At 36.7% G+C, this 24,268-nt stretch overlaps 1 protein-coding gene across 2 annotated transcripts; it reads right to left on the reverse strand.

Annotated features, from left to right (window-relative positions):
* Positions 1-886: 886 nt before the first annotated feature.
* Positions 887-24,268, reverse strand: LOC109058520 (2-hydroxyacylsphingosine 1-beta-galactosyltransferase). 2 transcript variants are annotated; one of them, XM_019075714.2, is made up of 6 exons: positions 23,940-24,268; positions 15,182-16,008; positions 10,060-10,202; positions 6,444-6,520; positions 3,252-3,471; positions 887-2,555 (listed from the first exon to the last, which is right to left on the reverse strand). In XM_019075714.2, exons 2-6 carry the CDS (start codon positions 16,004-16,006, stop codon positions 2,195-2,197), a joined length of 1,626 nt encoding a protein of 541 aa, XP_018931259.1. In that variant the 5' UTR covers positions 16,007-16,008; positions 23,940-24,268; the 3' UTR covers positions 887-2,194. The 2 variants fall into 2 exon arrangements, with proteins under 2 accessions (XP_018931259.1, XP_018931261.1); XM_019075716.2 differs by lacking the exon at positions 23,940-24,268 and adding an exon at positions 16,252-16,331.

The following is a 24,268-nucleotide window of genomic DNA, read 5'->3' on the forward strand; positions in this document are numbered from 1 at the left end:
GCAGGTACATTTGGTGTCCGAAGTCATTACATTTTTCTGCTTTTTTTCAAATGGTTATATTTTTTATCATTTTAATAATTTGTTACTTATTGTTATGAATTACAAGATGTAACAGTCAATAACGATATAATAATTTGTGTAAAAAGTGTCTTAAATAGCTCAAAATCATGATTTCTTGTTGTCCGAATGAATCAGTGAATTTTTTCCATCATGTATCGTGTAATCAAAATATTTTTATTGTACTTTTCTTTTTGTAATATTTCGTACATTTTATTTTATAAAAGCCCTAAATACTAATTTACCTAATTCTACAACATTAAATTGTTTAAAAATATTTTTTTTCTTATAAAAATGTGTCCATAAATTTTGCGTCGTCATCTGTTTTAGTGTAATATTTTTTGTTTTTATTTTGATTTATTTTCTCCCACAAATATGTAAGATACAGGAAATGATGACACTTTCCCTCACTGATAAGATCTGAAGCACTGAAAAGTCTGTGTGCTCTCATTGAGAAAATATTTTAATCTAAAAAGTTCTTAATAACAAGCGCTATTTTGAAACTTCGACACTGTTACCATAATATCAAAAGGAAAACAAAATGTATTACTGATCACAAATTGGGTTATTTAATGGTATTTTAATCATGATTTCATTATTGCCATGTGCTCTTAGCATTTATGCTAGCAAGTGGAGTTTTTGGCAAAAAATTAAATAAAATTGTCAATTCTGTTACCGTCTAACTCTGTTACCAAAGTAGAGTAACAATGCTAACAATAGAGGCCAACTCTGTTTATGAACTATTTTCACACACAAAAAACTATACAATTGTTGTTTAAAATCTCATAAACATTATTGAGATATGATGCACCCATATAATATTTCAACATTTCTCTCTTTTTTTTTTTTACTGGATATTGTATATAATACATTTTCAGATTAAAAATATTTGCTCCAAGTGGACAATTCTGTGAAGACATAGGTATTTTTTTTATTTTTAAGGTATGCATAGGCTAAATATTATTTTAGTTCCAAATGTTGGAATGTAAGGACTGTTTGTCAAATGATACAAGAAGGATTTTTCCTTTTATGATTTATTGTTATTTCTACATATTGCCTAATTTGTCCATAACAGAGTTGACAAACAATACCATAAAGACATCTATTTTTTTTTTTCATTAAAAGTACAAAAAAAAGGAAGTAACTTGTGTTTGGCAAGCACTGAATTATTAAAATTTAATATGTTTTCAATAAGACACTGGAAAGAATTTCTGTTAGTGAACAGTTGTTGTTGTTGTTTTTTTCTCAACATAATGAAGTGCCAAATGTATCTCCAATTATAGAATCACCCTGCTATATCCCCCCACCCCCCTAAAATGTTCCTCCTAAGCATGATTTGCTTAATAAAATAAACCATTCAGTAAAGATAACTGCAATGAGGAAGAATTTAAACTTCAAAACATAAACATCCATGAAGCAACACTATAGTATGGTTATACCAGTATACTGGCTCCTACTGTAGCTTTCCAAAATTATTGTAAATGGAAGCAAGTTTTCAAGTTTAACTATCCCCATCAAAATCTCTAGCATAGTTAGAATAACTAGCAGCATTAACTAGTGCAGATTTGTGTCTACAAGGAATGAGGGTGTATGTTAGCAGAAGGAAATTTATATTAAAAGATTAAGGCAAGGCTGGCAACATAAACACTAGCAAATATGATAGCTTGCTAGCACTGCTAACATCCAAGAATTAATATTCCTGAAGAAATGAAAACAAAGTAGGGACGGAGTGCGTGAAACATAAATATAGAACAAGTATGACATTTCTATAAATAGATATAGATCTCTGTTGTATTTGGATGTAGTAAAAACCTGATGCCCCCTAGCACGATAGCTTCTTGTTAAAAACGTTAATTTCTAAACATCAAAACTGTTGCTTTTTCAACATTCAGAATCACAACTGAACATTAACTCCATTCAACGGGGGAGAAAAAAAAAATCCTCAGGAGCTTTCCATTTATGTTTTCTGGTTTTCTTCCATTCTTCCTTACTTTGGCTTCCCACTTACAGTTTGTTGTTATAATGGTTGGTTTCTTTATTGACCCATATATTTATTTCCTGGACAGGCCCTGCTTTGAGTGAAGAGTAGTTAAATCCTCTCTTTAGTGAAGCGTTAGTGTTGATTTCTCCTAGTGCTTTACTTTAGTTTCTTCTCCGTACTTCTAACATGGCCATTTCTTTTGTGCTTGCCATTTGGAATTCCATTATGACAATGTCCGTTCACCTTCTCCGCCGGAGATGAACCGCGCACCATTCGTGATTGGATGCACTTGCCTATTCGGTATAGCAAGTAGCCAAGGAGAAGCAGGCACACTCCTATCACCACAGCGACGTCCAATAAGAAATACTGGTAGGTGGGGATCTCATAGACTGCAGAGCGGAGGTGGTCTGCGCCACGATGACGGAGTATATAGCTAATCCAGTAAACCGCACGACTTACTGGATGACCAGGCTGATCTTTATGAATCTGAGACAGCAACTGTGCTCGCTCACGATACCTTAATAGAAAGAGAGATGGAAAGGTTTCAAAACATCTGAGACAGCACTTATACATCACCAACAGGATGTTGATCTTGATATAAAGGCCACAAGATGGCACTGTTCCATAGTTTCTCTTCTTGATCTGTAATTCAGATTCGAAGTTCAATCAAAATAAGAAGTTAATATTAATAGTTGAAAATAAATTAATAATAATTTGAAAAACTGATAGTGATAATTAAAAAGGTATTTTTGAGTATACTCAATGGCCTTCAATCCACCTTCAACTTTATTCTATGGAAGAAGAAAAAACAACAACTTGGACATTCTGCTAAATTGGACATTCTCTGTGTTCTCTGCTAGAAAGTAATAGATGATGGTAAGTAAAGGATGACAGAATGTTCATTTTGGGGGAACTGAACTTTAATACAGCTAAACCCCTAAAATTCAGTCTGTACAATGCAATGTTTTCAGCCTACATTACTACATTATTTGTTAAAGCACTATGGATCTGCAAATATTGACACTATTCTGGGGTTTTCGATAGGTCCTGTTTATCATTAAACTTGAGTAACCCCAATTCCACAGTCATTAAAGATTAACTCGGCTCTGTGTATGAGGGTTTTTAAACAGACGTTTTACAGTGGCTGAAGATAATGTGTGTTTGTGTGTGTATAATTAACTTTATTCAGGCATTTTGTACACATGTGAATTACCTTTTGTCTGTAATGATATTAACCATGGCAGTGTAAAGGTCTTCTTCACTCATCCTTTTCCACTCAAGCATTATGCCCATGCCTTTGGCCTGAACTCGCGTCATGGTGTCATAGTGATCTCCAAACAGTGGAACCCCCACCACGGGCACACCGTGATACATGGCCTCATAGATGCTGTTCAAGCCCCCGTGGCTCAAGAAGGCCCGTGTGTTTGTGTGGCCTATAGGTGAATAAGAGATAAGAGTGTGAGAGAAAAGACAACTTACTATGAAAAATGTGCAATTTCCCATGAAATGCCAACATTTACCATAGTTGCTGCATAGTAATCATTGTTTAACTCTTTCCCCGTTAGTGTGTTTTTAAAAAGTTGCCAGCTGCCACCAGCATTTTTGATAATTTTCACAAAATTTTCATGGCACTCTTTTTGTTTTGTTGTATGAATATCTGAACATGCAAATGTGTCAAAGTCAAAAGAAAGAACAGACCCTCTGCTTAAAAAAAATAAATAAAAAAGAATATCTAGTTTCATGCATTATTATAATATATATTTTAATCAACTCTTGAATATGGGTACATTTAAAAAAAAAACAAAAAAAAAAAAAACATTTTGAACAAAAAGCTGAGAAAACCGCATTTTAGTCAAAGACTACGTCTGGATGGGATTCAGAACAATGATCGTAATATAGATGGAGTCATTCGCTTTCATCAACAGGCAAAGCTAAACCACTTCGTGTATCAACATTTCATTTGGTAACGTTAGGGAGTTTTGATTTAATGTTTGATGATCACGTTATATGCATCTGTTCACACACGCGATCGCTTGTTTCTGCATCTTCTTCACCTTTGTTTTGATCCAGAGATTCAGTACTCTCAGTACTATCAGAAGACGTGTAACAGCGCCTCCTACCATACACCAGTGGTAACACGGAAAGTCAGTGGCAGGGAAAGAGTTAAATGTGGTATTTTGAGTGGCACTACAGTAACAACATTAACATTAATATGATAACATTAGTAACTATGGTTTCTTTAATACAAATTGCTATGAAATATAGCACTAAACTAGATTTAATAGCAGAAAAGTAGATTTTTACATTTTCGAAAGAAAAAGCAAGTGGTCACGTCCATGCAAAACCTGCCACTACAGTACGTTGCAAGGTTGCTCTGGGTGGTTGCCAGTGCATTTCTACACAGTTGCTAAGGTACTCCAAAGCTCCATCCAAATTCAGAGTCTGCATCCTTTGAAAGCTGCATTCAAAGACTGATTGCGTCAACAATTTCTCCTCTTGACTCCAGGTATTCAATAATCACTCCGCTCCAGCTCCGCTCCAAGGTAAGCATTTCCCACTCCTTGCTCAACTGATCAGAAACGCCTACACTCCATGACGAAATTTGTGGTTGAAGTATTTCAGTATGTTTTGATATATCACAAAGTTCTGTTCTAAACAAAAAATTCATACACAATACTAGAAAAACAGTTTACTATTAAATGACTGTTTAATTCAGTTGTCTATGAAGCGTCTCTCAACTATGGCGAAGCTGAGGGTTATTGTTACTTCAGAAACAGAAAGAATATGCTGTAACTGTTCCGATCTTAAGCTGATAAATCACAGGACAGTGTTGACAATAATTTTTGGCACTCTTGAATGTTTTTATGTGCGCGCGATCTATGCATTATGTGCGAACTTGTGTGTTGTGTGCATGTGTGCAGCAATGTAGCAGCACATTAGTTTAGAGCGAAGATTAACTACATGTACAATAAACTGTTTAAAACATGAATTCACCCAATCAATATTGAGTATCCACATGCTCTATATAAAAAAAAAAACATGCTTGGGATTTAACCTCCCACACTCGTCAAATACCTTCATTATAACCTTCACCTTCATCTGTCAAGGTAGTTAATGTTTAATGCGTGAACTCCTGATAAAATGCAGTTATATTATGGGCTGTTGACATTAATTGTGCTCGTGATGGAGCGGTAGTGGTGCACTCTAGGAGCGAGTGAAAACCCTGATGCTCTGACTTTCAAAAAATCCACTCCTCGCTCCAGTCAAAAATCACGCTGCTCCACTCCTCGCTCTGCTCCCACTCCACTCCGCTCATATATACATGCTAACACGTCTTCCTCTGAATGAGTCACAATGAACAAAGAGTTTTATTGAATTTTCAGAGTCACCAGTTATACATTAGCTCATATAGTACCCTTATATCTCTTTAAAAATACATTTAAAGACACACAGGAAAATCAAAGGGACATTTGCATACGTTTTTGTAAATTTGTCCGAGGTTTCTCACGAATGGAGTAGGGTGTGTACCACTCCCTCAGTGGTACTAACATGAGGCAGGACGGTTTCATTTAATGCATAAAGCTGCATAAAACACCATAAAGTGTGTGCGAGTGCATTTCAGGCTCTGATTAAAAATGAAATTTAAACTGTTGTTTATTGTGACAGTGTTGACCATGGGTCATTGATCTTGAAGTTCAGGCCAGCTGATCTTTAGACAAGTAAGTGTTTGTGTTGAATAGCAGAGGGTCCTTAGAGAAGAAATGCCTTGGGTCCATTCTGTCTACCGACTTTGAGTATCAGACTTTTTTTCTTGTCGTTATCTCTGGTGGGACGAGCAATCCAGACTGATGGAAGATCAAAGCACAGGATGCATCGACTAGGTCATCAGGGAAGAGGAAGTGTGGCAGACAGCAGAAAGACAGTGAGAGAAAGAGAGAAAAGAAATAATGATGGAGACAGAAAGGCCCTCTGTGACCTCAAGACCATGTTGCACAATGAAACAGAAGCTCATTCATACAAACAAATGCATGCATAGGCTTTGTGTCTTCTAATACAACAGAGACATTATCCAAGAGATGCAGAAAAGAGCAGTGAGGAGGATGAGCTCTCTCTCCCTCACACATACTGCACAAAAAAGAAAATAAAGAAATAAAAAATCCAGTAAAAATACCTAAAAAGCCGATTTGGTGCTCCAAAACATTTCTTAATTAATAGTTTAATATTTAATTATTAATATTATTTATGGTTTTGTGAAAACCATGATGCAGTTTTTTTTTTTTTTCAGGATGAAAAATGTATGGAGAGTGCTTTGACATTTTCCCTTTTTTTTATTTTTGTTTTTTTAAACTTCATACGTATTTCTGAGAATTCAGTGGCATTTAGTGAGAGATAGGATGATATTTACCCAATAGGTCGTTCTGTGGCATCCAGTCCACTAGTTTAGTATTGTTGCCAAGATTGGAAGGAGGAACTCCAGAGAACCTGCAGAGAAATTGAACTCAGTAAGATGCAGTCGGCTCTTTAAAAATAGTAAAAAGCTTTTAGCTCATCTAGGGCTAGTGGATGAGACAATCATCAGGTGATAAGAATGAACAATTTGTTAGTTATTCAAAGCATCATAGATATGAGTGAGATCAGGGGAGTGAGGTATTCTTTTGGAAAGGAAAAGCACATTAGAGACAGAGTATGAGAGAGACTTAGACCATATGTAACCCTGGAGCACAAAACCAGTCTTAAGTCGCTGGGGTATATAGCCAAAAATACATTGTATGGGTCAAAACTATACATTCTTATTTTAATAAAATAAAAATCATTTGGATATTAAGTAAAGACCATATTCCATGAAGATATTTTGTAAATTTCCTACCGTAAATCTGTATATCAAAACTTAACTTTTGATTAGTAATATGCATTACTAATAACTTCATTTGGACCACTTTAAAGGCTATTTTCTCAATATTTAGATTTTTTTTGCACCCCCAGATTCCAGATTTTCAAATAGTTGTATCTCAGCCAAATACTGTCCTATCCTAACAAACCATGAATCAATGGAAAGCATATTTATTCAGCTTTATGACTGGTTTTGTGGTCCAGGGTCACATATATTTTGCATGCATAGATCAGATTAATAATAAAAAAAAAATAAAAAAAAATAAAAAAAACTTACATTAAGGCGGCAAATAAAAAACAGAAGATGAAAGACAATCAGCTAGCAATAGAAAACCAGATGCTTTCCTTCTACCTTATAAAGCTTATAAAGGCTCTAAAGAAGATTTTTTAAATGTTTCTGCAGTAATGCATGACATATATTACATATAAATATGGTATATATACTACATACAGTACAGTATAAACATTAAGTTAGATGAATACAACAAGAGATACAACCATTGTGCTTTTGAGAAAGGCACTGAAGGCAACATGAAACTGTATTCGTAACCTATTTGATTATGTAAAGTGATGGATTTCCAAATGAAACTCAATATTCAAAGAGCAAAAGCAATGTAGGATGGGACCTGGATGTTGAAGTAAATTATTGTGGTAACTATTAGCAACATATTTGAAAGGCTGCTTTACTTAACAGTAGCCTAAAACAATGGCTATTGTATAATGCTATTGGTTAGCATTTTTTGCTGACCACATGGCCTAACTGACATCAGCAGAAAAAGGGAATTGTTTTCACATTATAAGGACAACATTTTTTTCTTTAAAGCATCCACTGATAAACTGGGTACAAAAACACCAGGAACACACACCACTGCTCAAAAGTATGGGGTCGGTAGGATTGATTTTAAAAGAAAGATAATTATAAGAAATCTAACTTGAGTATGTGATTTCATGTTGGCTTTAAGAAATAAATACTCAAGTATTTGCACATCTGCTAAATAACTAATAAAACTAACAGTACAACAAGAGTTCTTCAGTGGAGATTAAATTAAGCCTTCATCTTGAAGTCTGGCTTGAGATTTAGTCAAGATCTGTCACTTGTGAGCAAACACACACAAGCTAAAGGCCAGTATGTGCTAAACCTAATGACAAACATTCTACAGTTACTAAGAAACCCGACAGCAGTCAGTGACTCTAATTACCATTACTAGAATCTATGCACAGAGAGAGAGAGAGTTGAGACCATATGTTCATGACTTCATGTATGAATACGTTACAAGAGTGGTATATTGTTGAGGCTCACAAAATTGTGTCCATCTATCTGTACAGTATATGCACAGAATATGTTTGTGTTCCCTGGGCATTTCTGCTCCCAACAGTGTCCTCATTAGTAAAGTCTTGCCTTGGCACATTTGCATGAGCACAAGAAAGCAACTGAGATTATATGGCATGACTACGGGAGTCATGACAATATGAGTGCATATGACAACAAAAGGTGCTGCTATTAACAAGCATGCAAGTTCACTTAGGAAAAGCTAAAGAGGAAAGAACCATAAAAGGATGTTTAAATGTAGCATAAAAAAACAAAATTAATCCAATGGGAAAGTTTACATGATATATTTTTGAGCTGGGCTAACTCATAAGAGCATTACCTTTCAAAACCTACATTATTTTATAAATTCTGCTTTATATAAAGCCATTTTAATATTAATACAGTATTTAAAGTAAATAAATAATTTCCTTAAAAAAAAAAAAAAAATGCCATTATTTAGTAACCCTCATGTGGTTCCAAACATGCTTAACTTTATTTCTTCCACGGTAGAAAATTTGTGGTTGATCCCTTATGGTGACTGAGGCTTTCCAGATTTATTGTTTGCAAAATTAGCATTATTATCATTAAAGTGTTTCTATATTTGTAGTAAAGTAAAATTTTCGACTATTCCTCACACAAAGCTATAATATGACTTTAGATGACTTGCAATATAACACACAAGTTGTACTGTATGCACCAATTCCCAGTCATTGTAATTGTATGGAAAAATGAACCAGTACAATTCTTTATAATTTCTGTCTTTGTGTTCCACAGAAATAAAGTCCAACAGTTTTCTGACACGAGTGCAAAGTAAATAATGACTGAATTTTCATTTTTAGGTGAATGACCCTTATAAAATTATACACATGATTTATATATATAAATATATAAATAATAAAATTATATATATGTGGTATATATATATTATATATATTATGTATATATATTTTAAAATCAGGTGGTTGTCTCTGAGCCTACCCATTTATTATATTATTTGTCTCTGAGCCTATCAAATTGACATCAAAATTGATTGTCAAAAAACAATTATTTGTCTCTGAGCCTACCCAGTGGGCAATAGATTATGAAAAAATATTTGATGTAAACTGAACGTCAAACATATTGGCTTACATATACATTAAACCAATTTCAGTGTGGGACTAACTTCCTATTTTCACCCAGTTACCACCAGAAGAAACTGCCAAACAAAACTGAATTTAAAATGATGTTACAGCATCTTGATCAAGTTCTGACTGGTATTTGACGTCAAATTGGTATCAATGTACCCGCTAGGTTTTGTATTAAATGTGTATTTTTGTTAGAGAGAAGGTTTTAAACTATTACAGTACAACAAACCAAAATATCAAATGATGATCAGAATAATCATTACATTTTTTATTGTTTTTTTCATGGTCATGACTTATGTACCACCATCTCAAAGGATCAAATGTCCCTCAACTGCCAACAAAGACAAACATACTGAGATTCATCATAATTATTGACAACACTCTCAGTAAATTACACGTGAATCTGTACAATGCTTTAGTCCGAAAAGAATTCATCAAGTTTTGCATTTAGAAACCACTGGAAAGTCTAACGCAACCATCAGTTCATTTTGAATGAGGGTTTACAGATTTGGAAATGGATAACAAAATAGTTAGTTATAGCCACAACTAACTTATCAGTGACCCACCAGCACAGTTCAGTTGACAATGGATACTGTGTGACAGAATAAACTATAATGGAGAGATACGCAGGTGATTTGATCTATTGGCAAAATGGTTGACTGATCACATGAAAGAGGGAATGAATGGAATGGCAGTACCTCCAGATGACTCTCTGGGGAAGACGGCCCAAGGCTCCTGCAAGTTTCCGAGCAATGTCATCTGAGAGATACTTGACTCCTGCACCAAACGACACCACTACGAAACCATGTTCATCCGTATCCTTCACCCAGGCTTCAAACTCCTGTACACACACAGATCAAATACACAATTCAACAATCTATGACATTTGTGCTGACTATATTCACAAGACAAAGCAATTCAACATTATATGGAAATCAAAATTAGCATCTAATTTCATTTCATTTGAATACATTGAGTTAAAAGTAAAAAGGGACTAGAAATATCTCCATAAAATAACAGCTCCACATAAATACCACTGTACATGAATCTGGTAGTTATCAAGTACCATAGTACACATCAAAGCACCATCCATAGTATTACCAGTTGATAGTAAGCACTTTGAACAGAAGAGAACAGTGATTCAATACTAAACACTTGATTTATGAGACTGTGTGACATGCAATGAAATGGCTGAAGAATGCACCTTATTATCGGAGTATCAGTGTTCACCAGCACATTGCAACACAGTTTGTTCAAGACTTTACATACAACTTACAATTTCCAAACAAGTGAAAACATCTGTGTGGACATTTCTCAAGCTACTTTACCTTTGACAGAGACACACTGCGTGTTTAGAAGTCCCTCAACCTGATAAGAAATCATGATCAAGATTTCTCAAAACCTGTTACTTATTATGTCAACCATATGCCATTTTCAGTGCTAAGTGCTATGCCACCACAACGGAAAATGAAATAAATGTGATGTACAAATGTCAGTGTCTATTTTTAGAGCTGTGTAAATTAGACTTTGACCAGGTGTGTCAAACACATTTTAGATTAAGGGCCAGACTCTGTACATCCATGGAGAGCAATCTGGAGCATATAGAGCACAGAATCACTTTATTGTATTTTAATTACCAATACTGGGGTAATTCAAAAATAAAGATTACTTAGATATCATACTGTACACATAATATACACATACAAAAATCACAGAATATTAACCGAACAAAAAAAAAGCCTTCACTGCTCTTGGCTGGATTTAGTATTAAAAGATAATCTTAGTTTTAATAAGCCACATAAAGCAGAACATTAACACAAAGTTAAATATAAAAGGAGAAACTGTATGGCTAATATTAAACTGCAAAATGGGAAATAAACTAGACTACTCTGGGAAAGCTGTGTCAGCCAAAGATATTTTGTTATTCTGATCAGATAATTCTATAGTAAAGGGACAGCAAGCCATTTGAGTGTGTGAAAATATATTCTGTCATCACATTCAACACGTTTCCAACTTCTGGTAAATAAAAAATAAGATGAATGCTTATTCATCTTGCTCATTCAGTTATGATAGTAATGACGCATTATGATGATTTTTGGTTTTGGAATAATATTTAAATTAATTTCACAAACTAAACGCTTAAATAACCTATGGAACACTACAGTATATTTTTATTTACATACACAGCAATAAACACACAGTTTTATTATTATAGCCATAGCAAGTTTTATATCTAATTATAGCCATAAAATTCAAATATTACCTATGAATATTTACTGAGATTGTGTACAGATGTTTTCAGTCTTTTAACTTTGAGGACCAAATGATGACAATGTCGGTAACCCAGTAACTCTCCCACAATATATGCAAAATTAGAAGAAAAGGGACATGTAACTATCTGTAAAAAAAACTGTTTGCATGGAGTAAACATTGGCAACACATAACCAGAAGTTCATCCACCTAGATATTGCATTCCCACAAAAAAGGGTTATTTAGACAAATTTACAGCTCAAATTATAACCTAAATTATTATAGAGTAATACAAGTAATAAGTGCTAAACCAAAAACATATTTTTGAGATTTAGCTTTTGATTATTATATTATAACATTGCTTACATATTCAAAAAAGGTCAAATAAAATTCTAAGATGAGTATGGCTTTGTGTTAGCATTTAGCATACATTAAAGCATGAATGAGGCTATGAATTTCGCAATAATAGCAATGCTAAGCAACTCAGTTCTCAAAATGAAAGTGCATTGGTAAGTAGATTGCATTGTTAGCACTGTAGTGCAATTGTTAGCACAAAAATATGAATGGTGCTAATTAGACTTAGAGCCTTTAGCCTTTTGTGTTAGCAGTTAGCATAGCTTCAGAATGAGCAGGTTTTTGTCTAAGACCTGCTTTTTCGTTGTTTGAGGGAGTCCAGCTGCAGCTGAACAATTGGCCTGGCACTGACTGTCCGCTCCTCACACTGGTCTCAGTGTCTTTCATACACATCCGACAATGGGCACATTTACACACATAAACACACACTCACACTCCCTGCATTGACAAACACACTATTTGCATTATGGCTCTACAGCATTCAGTGAGGCCATTTGGGCGCTTGGTATTCCAAAAGTGCAAGCTTAGGTTCAGAACCCCCACTCCTATTCAGTGGACAGCTCTGCACAATCACCCGGATTGATAAGAGCAGTCTTTGTGAGCATAACACCCTGGTGCAAAATCAAGACTTCATATTATTGAGTGGTTAAACGAGCCTAACACAGAGATAATAATGACTCAAATACACTGGATATTCTCTTAATGTTTATATAGCCACTTGTCACCACACTCGGCCTAATGATTTTTAAACTGGAAAGGTGACCTAGGTCACTTGTTTGAGGGAGTGGGATGTGGGATTTTTGAGGTTGGCCATTTTGTATGAGGCCAAGTGTAAATTAGGTCCCTGTGTCAGTCGATCCCCATATCAGCACATGATGTAATTTTCTTGCCATTAATGAACTCAAGCATCACAAGCACTGCATGTGCACACAATGCATTTACTGAAAGAACAAGGGAACTTTGGAATAGAAATTGTAACTGTAGTCTCAACAGAGGATTGCGGAGCAAGCAAAAAGAGTTTGTTGTTTAAACTGATCCAAATATACAGTTTATAAGCTTTCCATTTAGAACATGAACTAGTAGGCAATGAAAAGATAGGCTGATAATTATTTACATGCTATTTCCAGAAACTAATAAATGGGTGATATTAACATTCTGTGCTCATTTGTCTAAACACTAAAAACTGAAATCATTAATTTTAGATGCTAAATTTAGACATCAAATTATAATGTACAATATGAAATTTCAATTTCAAATTAACCGTGTTTTCAAAGATTAACTTTAAATGAGGTAATCTAAATGTACAAATGATCCTTAAAGGGTAATGGTCCTGTGTTTTACCCTTAAAGATACCATTTTTTGCACATTTTCTCTGACAGTGAACACTACAGTGGCCAAGTAGTCCACAGCACAACGAAATGTAAAAAACACAACATAATTTTACAACACTAAGCCACAACCCAACGGAATCCAGCCACAACAAAACTCACCTTTCTCAGCCACTAGGGCTAACAGTTCATGTGTTCATAAAAAGAATGATAGATTCAAATTGGTTCAAAATTTGTTTTCATTAGACCATTACTTCCAGTATACAGTCTGAATGTTAGCTTTAACACACTCTCAATGGTGGCTGTGAAGCATCACCACAAAATGAGCTGTGTGCACAATAGCTGGCTTTGTGTGTATTGCCCCATATGCAAAATTCAAGTGTTCATAAAAAAAGATTGGTACAGTAAAAAGTAGCATTAACCACTTGCATGAATCAGACTTATCAAGCAATAGGGCAGCTCAGTGTTATTTTGTTAGAGCAGTAAACAGTGCCAGTATCTTACATTTTAGTGCAACCTTGAAGAAGGCTGAGAAAGGCCAACTCCAACTGACTGGCTCATTCAACTGTAGTAATTAATATATGTGAATTGCTAGTGTCCATAAAAAAGACTGGAACAATAAAAACTGTTCAAAATGGATTTTATTAAATCATTGGAAACTGCATTAAACGGCAATGTCAGATCATCCTAGGTTTATTTGTTCTTCTTTCAGATGAATACAATTAAGAGTTATATATAGAAGAAAATGTCTGGGCTCTTCCAAGCTTTATAATGGCAGTGAATTTTTTTTGCCCAAAAAAGTGCATCCATCCGCCATAAAAAGTGCTCCACACTGCTGCAGGGGTTTAATAAAGGCCATCTGATGCGAAGCGATGCATTTATGTAACAAAAATATCCATATTTAAAACTTGCTTAATAATCTCTTGCTTCCGGCTAACTGTCATACATGCATTCACGAGAGAGTGGTATTCCAGCGAGAAGTGAACATGGAAGCGCAGAGGAGTGAGCAAACAAAACACGCCTGTCACGCGGAAGAGTAGGGTTTGATTCCCTGACGGGGAGAGGTAGTTCTTTGGGGAAGTCATGGCCTAATGGTTAGAGAGTTTGCCTCTTAACCCTTGGGCCGGCAATACCACGACTGAGGTGTGTGTGCATTTTGGATCAGTTAAATGCAGCGCATGAATTCTGAGTATGGGTCACCATAATTGGCTGTATGTCACTTTAAAAAAAACTTGGTTCTTGCGAGACTAGCATATTCTCACCAGAGCTTAAGCTATGCCCACGTCCTATGTCATCTGCTGGAATGCCACTGTCTTGTAACCGGTTTATAAAGTTTTAAATATGGATATTTTTCATATTCAAATGCATAACTCTGCTTCAGATGGCATTTATTTTAACCCCCAGAGCTGTGTGGATCACTTTTTATGATGGATGGATGAACTTTTTTGAACCACCATACACTGCCATTATAAAGTTTGGAAAGGCCAGGACATTTCTTTTTATATAACTCTGATTGAATTCGTCTGACAGAAGAAAGTCATATACGTACACCAGGGATGGCTTGAGTTTGAGGAAATCATGGGGTAATTTAAATTTCTGGGTTAACTATCCCTTTAAGGAAGCATCACATTATTTAAAGGGGAGGTTTACACATCAACAAGTTACTAATGAGTAAGTAGTAGAATTTAGCATTCAGTAGTTTGTTGAGTACACTAATGCGCAAGAGCATTTCCGTATGTTTGTTATGCTTTTTAAATTACATTGTGCACTAATGAGCCATTGTAGTATTATCTTGTGCATACCTAAAAGTGATACCACAAAAAAAATGCCAAAAGTAACATAACAATGTTTAGAGAATGTTTTAAATATAATAGCATTTGTTTCTTACCTGTGGCAAGGGGCTGGGGGGTTTGGTGAGGATGCCACCTACATAGACAACATGCGGCAGGGTGGGTCGTGGGAACTCGAGCGCCATGTCAGTACACAGCATCCAGAGTCGACTGTTCTGAACTAGATCATGCATGGACACAGATGGCTGGATGTTGTATTTCCTCATGATGCGATCATACTTGGGCAGAACCAGGAACCGGACACCAAATCTGGAAACCAGGTACACTGCTGTGTTAGCTACTCGTTGGAACAATGACATACGGTCCGTTAGTAGAGAGTTAAATTCTGGGACGTAAGACAGGGGTGCTGGCGCCCCAACTTCAGCAGGGTACCACAGTCCTGTGCTGAATACTGCGTACTGGACACCTAGGATGTGAGCTATGACAAATCCACACATTTCATTAGGATCAACGAGCAGGAGGTCAAACTGTTCACGTTTTAGCTGCTCCATAACAGAAGCACTCCCAACAACGGCATCACAGTTTTGAGAGTAATGGTCAAGGATGTCGAAAAGCTCCAGTGCTGTGAGACGCCCTGAGAAAATGTTGTGAACTTTTGATTGGAGGAAGTCATCGGCTGAGGTGCTGTTAAAGATTCCAGGGTAGCGCTGGAGACGATAATGGTTGGAAGGTGGGACCTCACGACCTTCAGAGATCAGGAAGACTGTGTCGTGGCCCTCAGCATGGAGAGCAGAGGCCAGGGTCTTAAAAATATAAAGGTGGCTCTCAAACATAATTGGAGGAACAACCACAATCTTAGCTGCCCAGGAGAAACTTGTCGTTAAACACCACAGCAATGTGGCAAGCAGGAAAAAAGCCTTCATGACTGCAGAAAGAAAGACAACAAATGATTAGATATACTTCCATCTATCACTGAACCTTGTACTGAGCAACTACACAAATCAATACTTGAGTGTAAGCATTTTAGCATCAATGAAAGCATAACTGAGGCCTGTTACAATATTAGCAATGATAAACAACACTACCCCCAAACTGAAAGTCCACTGTGGTCTTCTGTTAATTCAACTGTTATCACAAAACAATAAATGGAATTAATGGTAGTTGTTACCTTCCCTCCCAATCCCCTACAATATGTCCAGGGATGTAACTCTCCGCTTACTTATGTAAACTTGGTTCCCTGAGATAGGGAAATGAGCATTGCGTTAACATGCTATGGGGAAACTCCTGTTTACTCTGATACTGAAACCTGATTTGATCACATTCGTGTAGCTGCACAAATGGCGCTTCAACCAATGGCGCTTCAACCCGCCAAAATGGTAAAAAGCCGACTGCTATATAAGTCGCCTCTGATTACCATTTCGTCAGAATCTTTCGACTGAAGTGACAGTCGTTGACTCACCTACAGCCTCATAGCATGGCAGCCTATGAAACGCTCATTCCCTTATCTCAGGGAACCGAGATTACACAAGTAACTGGAGAGTTCCCTTTTGAACGGTCTCTCCCATTGTGTTAACACGCTATGGGGAACAAATCCAATCACACGTGCTATAAGCAAGTGCAAAATTAAGCCACTCTGCGAACCCAACCCCGGAGCGCCCATATTGAGGGTTCCTGTAAGCATGAGCTAATAATGAGACCCAAGCCGCTAGGCTAAGGACTACATAACATGGCACAGAATGGGGAGGATGAGCCCAACTTGAATGGAGCTTCCATCGCTCAGTGTTGAGCGTAGTAATGGAGAGCAAGCGTGAGACTTCTTCAAGGAAGTTCCAGCCTTGGCGAGAACTGACCCTCTTCTCTTCCTCTCTGCATTTGGACCAGGTGGCTTCTAAGGCTCAGGGTCCAACATCACTCTGGGGCGGGAACCTTGACGCCTAGGAAACAGGTAGCATTTCACCTTTCGAGGGCACGGACAGGCTCAGACTTAGGCTGGGGCTGAGCGGATGGAGCCTGGTGACTTGAAACAGCGGCTACACTGGAGCACTTTGGCAGGAAGTTACGCATTGCCTGGGATGACTTCTGTGCCGCTGTAAATCACTAGGCAAACCAATCCATGGCAGGGCCAAACAGTCCTTTGGGAGAGACTTGCGAGTCTAGGAAGGCAACCTTGTCAGCATCCCTGATCTCGGTTAGATTCAACCAAAGGTTCTCTACGGCTGAGGTTGTCCTGCAGGGCTTAGATGGATGCGCTGCATGGACTTTTAACCCAAAAGGAACGGGACAGGCCAGTGGTACCCTTTCAGGTACTACTCATCAAAGAGGCCATGGAGCAGACCAAGCCAGGCCGAGATCCACCACAGCCTTGGTTAGAATGCAGATCATCTCGCTGTCCACACTGGGCCATGTTGTCTGCGTCAGAGTAAGGGTGTCTGGGTCTTCGCCAATGACAGAGTCATCCATGACAACTTCCTCCTCAGATCCACCGAAGGAAATCAAGCCTCTCTCAGCTGACGAGGGGCGTTGATCCTCACATGTGAAGAACACAAGTGAATTGAGGCATTGAGGGAAGAGTGATGCACGCAGGACCTGAGCCAGCGTGATTTCACTCAAGCCCAGTGTTTGAGCCCTGCTGCGCTGCCGTTTCTTCCTCCTAGGGGTCTGCAAGCAGAGGAGGGCAAGACTCATGTTCTCGCAGTGAGAACATTCCATCTTGGTGAGCACCACCTTTGTGTGGACACTGCCCAGACAGGCAACACACTCACCATGCCCATCTGCACCCCTGCACAAGCCACATTCTTGGTGCGACATTTGCAACAATGTCTCAGTGGAAATTTGTTCTGAAATATGCTCTCTTAAAAAAGCCGATGGCCGCAGGGGAAGGCGTCCAGCTTCTTCTGCTGCCAGTGGGATCTTTTCACGTCGGTGAGAAGGAGGCTTCTTTCTTTTCTTCAGCTTCTTGCTTGGAGAGTCAGCGGGGTGATTAACATCAACGCTGAAGGAGAAAATTCTGACGAAATGGCACTCAGATCCGATTTATATTGCAGTCGTCTCCACCCCTTTTGGCAGGATGAAGCACCATCAGTTTGTGCAGCTACACGAACGTGATCAAATCAGGCTTCAGTATCAGAGTAAACAGGAGTTTCCCCAAAGAGTGTTAACGCAACGGGAGAGACCAATCGAAAGGGAACAGTAGTGTTAGCCTTTTGTGTTAGCTGTTAACATAGCCTCAGAATGACCAAGAGTTTTTTAGCTACATAATAAATTGGCCAAAGTACTATTGTATGAGCTATATCTGAAGTGCTGGAAAAATAATTGTTATTAACTGTAGTTGTTAATGATTGTTACTATTTTTACTGCATTTGTTATTTTTTGAGCTCTGACAATTCACCTGAATCACAGCTTCCTAACACACCCTTTGCATAGTCATAAAAGTGCACATTTTTAAAATCTAAATCATTCATTTTGGGTGTAGTTACAGAGCATTTGAGCACAAATACAAAGGGATAGCATTTAGAATCAGTGACTGATTCAACTCGCCGGTCCAAGACACACACTGGGTTCTCTGTGTGTCTCAGAAAATGTGCGTCATAACTGAAGTCGTATGTGTAGGCCTATGATACTGTGGATTGTTTCCTTTAATATAATGAGCAAAGTTCACTGTGCATTCTGCAAACATACACTTACACACACATTCAAGTCACATTACCTTTACACACACATTTCACACATCATGCTTCCAACTATACTAAAACGTTTATGAGTTGTTTACACAGTACCCAATTCCTATTTATTTTTCCAAATATGATCTTTAGGCCTGGTTAAAAAAATCAAGGCAGGTTTTCCCACACTCTTTTCAACCAGCTGAACACAAGGAAGAATTATATTTCAGAATTTTAATATATACAGTATGTAGCAATTTAACAAAATAAAATAATGAACAACAATATTTGCCTACATATACATTACAGTTTGGGGTCAGTTTTATTTATTTTTTATTTATTTATTTATTTTTAAAGAATTAATGGTTCTATTCAGCAAGGACAAGTAAATAAATCAAAAGTGACATTAAAAATTATTCAATTATTACAAAAACTTCTATTTCAAATAAATGCTGTTCTATTTAAATTCCACATTTTAGAATGATCTCTGAAGTGACACTGAAGACTGGAGTAATGATTCTGAAATTTTAGGTTTGCCATCACAGGATATAATTATAAAAAACGGTTATTTTAAATTTTAATAATACTTCACAATATTACTGTTTTCATTGTATTAAATAAATTTAGGCATCATGAGTGTGTTAAATAAATTCAGCAATTGGGAGAATTCTTTCAAAAACATCTCTTTTTTTCAATCTTTTTTCAGTCTTTTCTTTTTTGTTTTTGCTTCTGAAGTTTAAATCATTGAATCTCTCTTTTTAATTTTTCATGCTTCCAAGTCATAAGACTATTCTAATTACATGTAAATTAAAAATGTATAGTTGTAAGAGCCTTAAAAAAAATACAATGAATCAACAAAAATGACCAATTTAGCTCTGGTGCCCAGGAAACACCTGCATGCCTTAGCAGCCCTAGAGTTTAATAACATGTTTTCAACACAATCCCTAAGGCTTTGGTATTCTCGTCTATCATCTTTAAGTCTCTCTTTAGTCTCACACCTTAATTAAAACACATAACCTAGCAGGTCATGAGCCTGGGGATCCAATAAACAGGTGTATGTCAATGTGTGAAAGAAGAAAGACAAATATGCACATAAAGAACAAAAAGGTAAAGGGAAAGTGTACTTTTTATTCTGTTCAGAAATTATGTCTCCACATTGTCTCTAAGGCAGACAGGACCCTGAGTGGTCTGCGTTTATAAATTGCATCCTTTCAAACAATCAAATGAGTTCATCCAAATGAGGTTTGTCACATTTCTCTTCCCTCGTATAGCTAAAACAACAGTGCTGCATGGAAAAACTCTCCCTAAAATCAAAAGTAATGTCCCTGACAGTAAAAGTGAAAGCTATGAATCTTGCTTTGGTGTTTAAGATTACAAACCACTCCCAAAATTACATAGAAGGACTGTCCTTAAATAATAAGGCATGTCAAATCAAGTGTGTTGAAATAAACCCATGAAACCCCTAACGTTACCTGTAAAGACCAAACAGGTGTTTAGTGGTGTTCAGACAGTGAAGCAGTGAGGAGAACAAGGAGACCTAAGAAGGTATGTTTCCCGGGCCATATAAGCCAGCTGTTGATGTAAATTTCCCTTTTCGTTTGCTTTTAAATGACGGCTGTTGTTTCTAACGTGACCCTTCCACCATTTGGCTCTCTCAGTTTCAGGTGGGCTATCACTATTACAACTTTTTTTATACCAGACTGTTGACGGTTGCCACGGCAACCCGGCCAGCATCAAGCTGTACCGTAGCAACGTCATAGCTTGTATTACTGATGGACGGTTCAGGTTTCCTGCCTATCAGAATGGAGAATCATTCGCTATTAAACACATGGAAAACGTTGAGATGAACGATAGAACCAATAACGTGATCGCACTGTTGTTTAGAACATCACCTGATAAAAGCAGATTCTCTTGATTAATCCATACTATTCTAAACTCACTTTATAATGCAATAAACTGCATTCAAATTCAACCAATATTCCCTTTTAGTGAACAATACAATATTGCTATACGACAACTATAACTATCATTAGATTAAAACAATAAAAACATAACATACAGTATTACTATTTTACAAATATTTATACCGATTAATATTGTTGGTATCATAACTTTTGGGATCTAAATGGCCAAAAAAGTGAATATTGGATGAATAAACTCCCAGATTTTGATGTCATAGCCAAAAGCTTGGAGTAATATGAATTTGTTTGCCATGCAGGTTAAGACCTACATACTTTTATGAAAACAATATCATACTTAAGTGTGTTTGTGATTTAGCACTATTTCATCTCTTTATGTATTCATTAAACGGACACAGTAACATATTTTTACGAGAAACACTGAATTTTACATTTAAAGTGCATTTGTCAGACTAAAAGCACATAAAAAGGAACTTTCTAGGAGTCAAGGGTTATCTACATAAGTAGGCATAGCTAGATGTTATCATCATGGCATTTTACATGCCTTAAAGACTTAAAGACACATTAACACATTTTGGTCACGTGACACATTATGATGATTGTGATACCTGATAATTGAGAATGAACACCTAGACAATCAAAGAGCGAATCCAAACAACTCATACAGTGTGATCAGAGCGAATGTGTATTAGGGGTATCTGGGTTTCTCTAACCGTAATGGGGGATTTCCCTGCTAATGAAAATAAGCTTTTTTGATATTCATCAAACAAGGCATATTTTTTGTGCTTTTTGTTTTATTTTTGATACTTTAAGACTGAACAAACAGTACACGATTCAAAAAATCAGCTGTGGTAAACTGACCATGACAGGCCTTTTTCTGCTAAATTAGGCAACAAATGAACTTGATCAAAATCTGGAATGTTTCCCTATGGTCACACAAATGAAATACTACAGATGTCCAGTAACAACCTCATTCTAGAAGCTTATATACAGTAGTAGAAAAGACTATGTTACTTAACTCAGTTCAAGCTTAATGAACAAACCCCCATCTAAGACCCCCACTAAAGACACTATATACTTGTAAAAAAACGACGATAGTGAGAATAAGCGATTGGCTAATGGATGCTTTGCGTGTGGTTCAGATAGTTCGAATGGACTTTCAATATGCAAAGGAATGCAAAAGCCACTAGGCCACATCCTTTTCAAGGAAAAGATGTCCTCTATTCAGAAGAGGACAAAACAGCTGATCATATCTTACGGTACTAATCCAAATGTCATGGAAAACAGATAAGATTGGTATGTACAAAAATAATATCTCAAACAAAGAGTGAAGGAGAAATATCTGTCCAAAACCAAATTATAAACGACACCATAAAAACCTTTGACTTCTGTGATTACACCTTTTCTGATTAAACCTAGAACTTTTCTCTAGAAACACTACATATACAAACAGGTATCATGACAGCCGACTGTGAGGTGGAGTCCAAACAACAGGTGCTCACGGAGCAACAGATTCAAACTGGTCTAACAGGATCTTCCCTTCCCCTGGCACACACATACACACATTTGCTAAATGCCCTCTAAATCATACCACTTTGTTGAGATCGAGAAAAAAAAAAATAAAATTGTGCTGTATGATACATGGTGAGAGTCTTTCATATGACTTTTTTTAAATTCTTATTTACTTATTTTTTTGCATTACATTAAAAGGGACACTCACCCAGCAGTAAAGTGAGGACTGGAGGATGTATAAATTTTTAGTGATCGATCTTGAGGAAAAATTTAACTGTACATGGCATTAATATTAGCACAATCATGCTTGCATTCAACCAGGTTGAGCATGCAAATTTTTTTGGCCTGGATCTGTCAGTTTATAATGAAACTGTTATCAGTTTTTCAAATTAGCTGATGTAAATTTGATGTTTTGATCATTTTTTTATATTTTGGCATTACCATTTGTTTTTATATCTTAACTGTAGTATTAAATTATAAATATTTGAAAAAAAAAATTAAGTCAATGTCTAAATAATGAGTGTAGCATAACCATGCATGCAGGTAGCCATGCAGTTGTTATGTGACAAGAAAGCCATAAAACTGCCATAAAAACCTTTTAAAACACATGACTGTGTCAAGGTCATTAAGGTTTTTTTTTTTTTTTTTTTTTTTTTTTTTTTTTTGCTTTTAGTAATCTTAATGAAAAATGAAACAGCATTAAGAAAACTATTTAAACCTAAAAATACATATAATTGCACTTTTTACTGGTGACATTACTTGGCATCTTTAATGTAGGATATATATATATATATATATATATATATATATATATATATATATATATGTTTATGTGTGTGTGTGTGTGTGTGTGTGTGTGTGTATATGTATGTATGTATGTGTATATATATAAACATTTCAGGTCAAACCATTTAGATGTGTGCAGTGTGTCCAAATGTGAAACAGGAAAGTGTGTGTGTGTGTGTGTGTGTGTGTGTGTGTGTGTGTGTGTGTGTGTGTGTGTGTTATAAGAAACACAAATGTTTCAAATAAGAATTTCAAAAGATTTCTTCATCACATGCAGTCCTTTTTTATTTCAGTATTAACTCACAAAAAAGGAACTTAACAGACCTATAACCCGACGTTTTGTGAATTTCACAAGTATGTGTATGCAACATGAATGTTACATCACACAGATTACAGTCAGTTAGAAACCACAAACTGACCCCTTATACAAAAACATTATTCTTTACAACAAAATAAAGATAACAAATGAAAACACACCGGAGACTATGAGGATATTTTTCTATCAGAACTGACGTTATCTCTTTATTTTAGTTTCTTATACAAAGCAGGAGTTGAATGTCAGTCTTACGGCGAGAAACCGCCTGCTTAACTATCGCTCGCCGGTTAAATATTGATGAATGGGGCCGGTAAAAGTGAGCAGGTAAATCTTTAGATCACGTCCCAAGCGCTCACCTGCTCCTCAATCTTCAGGAAACAATTTAAAAACATCATGTGACAGGTCATACCATGGTACTGTATTATATGAAAGCCCTATCATGAACGAGCTCAGTTTCGATTGAACACCGAGACCTCAGAACATGTCATATGCAGCAGTGCGAACATTTTAAATGTCAGTCATCTCCTTAAAATAAACCAGAACCCAAAGGGCACACCTAACTGTACTCTACCTGGAAAAATAGCGAGGGCTAATTTATTCGCACTCACTGAATGTTGCGAGTAACACCTGTTTCTAAACTGAAACACCGCCCTCCGCCGCTTACCTGTACAGGTGAACCCGGTAAATCGGTGTCCGGAAGTCTGAAATTCGCGTCCCCTCGCTCTCCTGAGCTTCTGACACTTTTACATAAATCCACAAATGGTGTTGTCCGGTTAAAACTGCCCCGTTTGCCACGACAGGCGAGGTGGTTTTCCCAGTGGCAATGAGATGGGGCGTTGTGTACCAGAACTCCAAGGAGGGCGGGATATGCGAAACCTCAGTTCACAGTCTCTGCAGGGAGTGGTCGAGCAGTATAAACGCTAAAACAATAGAAAGACTTCGGCCTTCCCTCTGACCCCCCGGGAAGCGTCAGGTGCGTCGTTTGCTCTTTCG

Source organism: Cyprinus carpio, chromosome A1 (genome assembly GCF_018340385.1).
Source record: "Cyprinus carpio isolate SPL01 chromosome A1, ASM1834038v1, whole genome shotgun sequence".
NCBI classification, from domain to species: domain Eukaryota; kingdom Metazoa; phylum Chordata; class Actinopteri; order Cypriniformes; family Cyprinidae; genus Cyprinus; species Cyprinus carpio.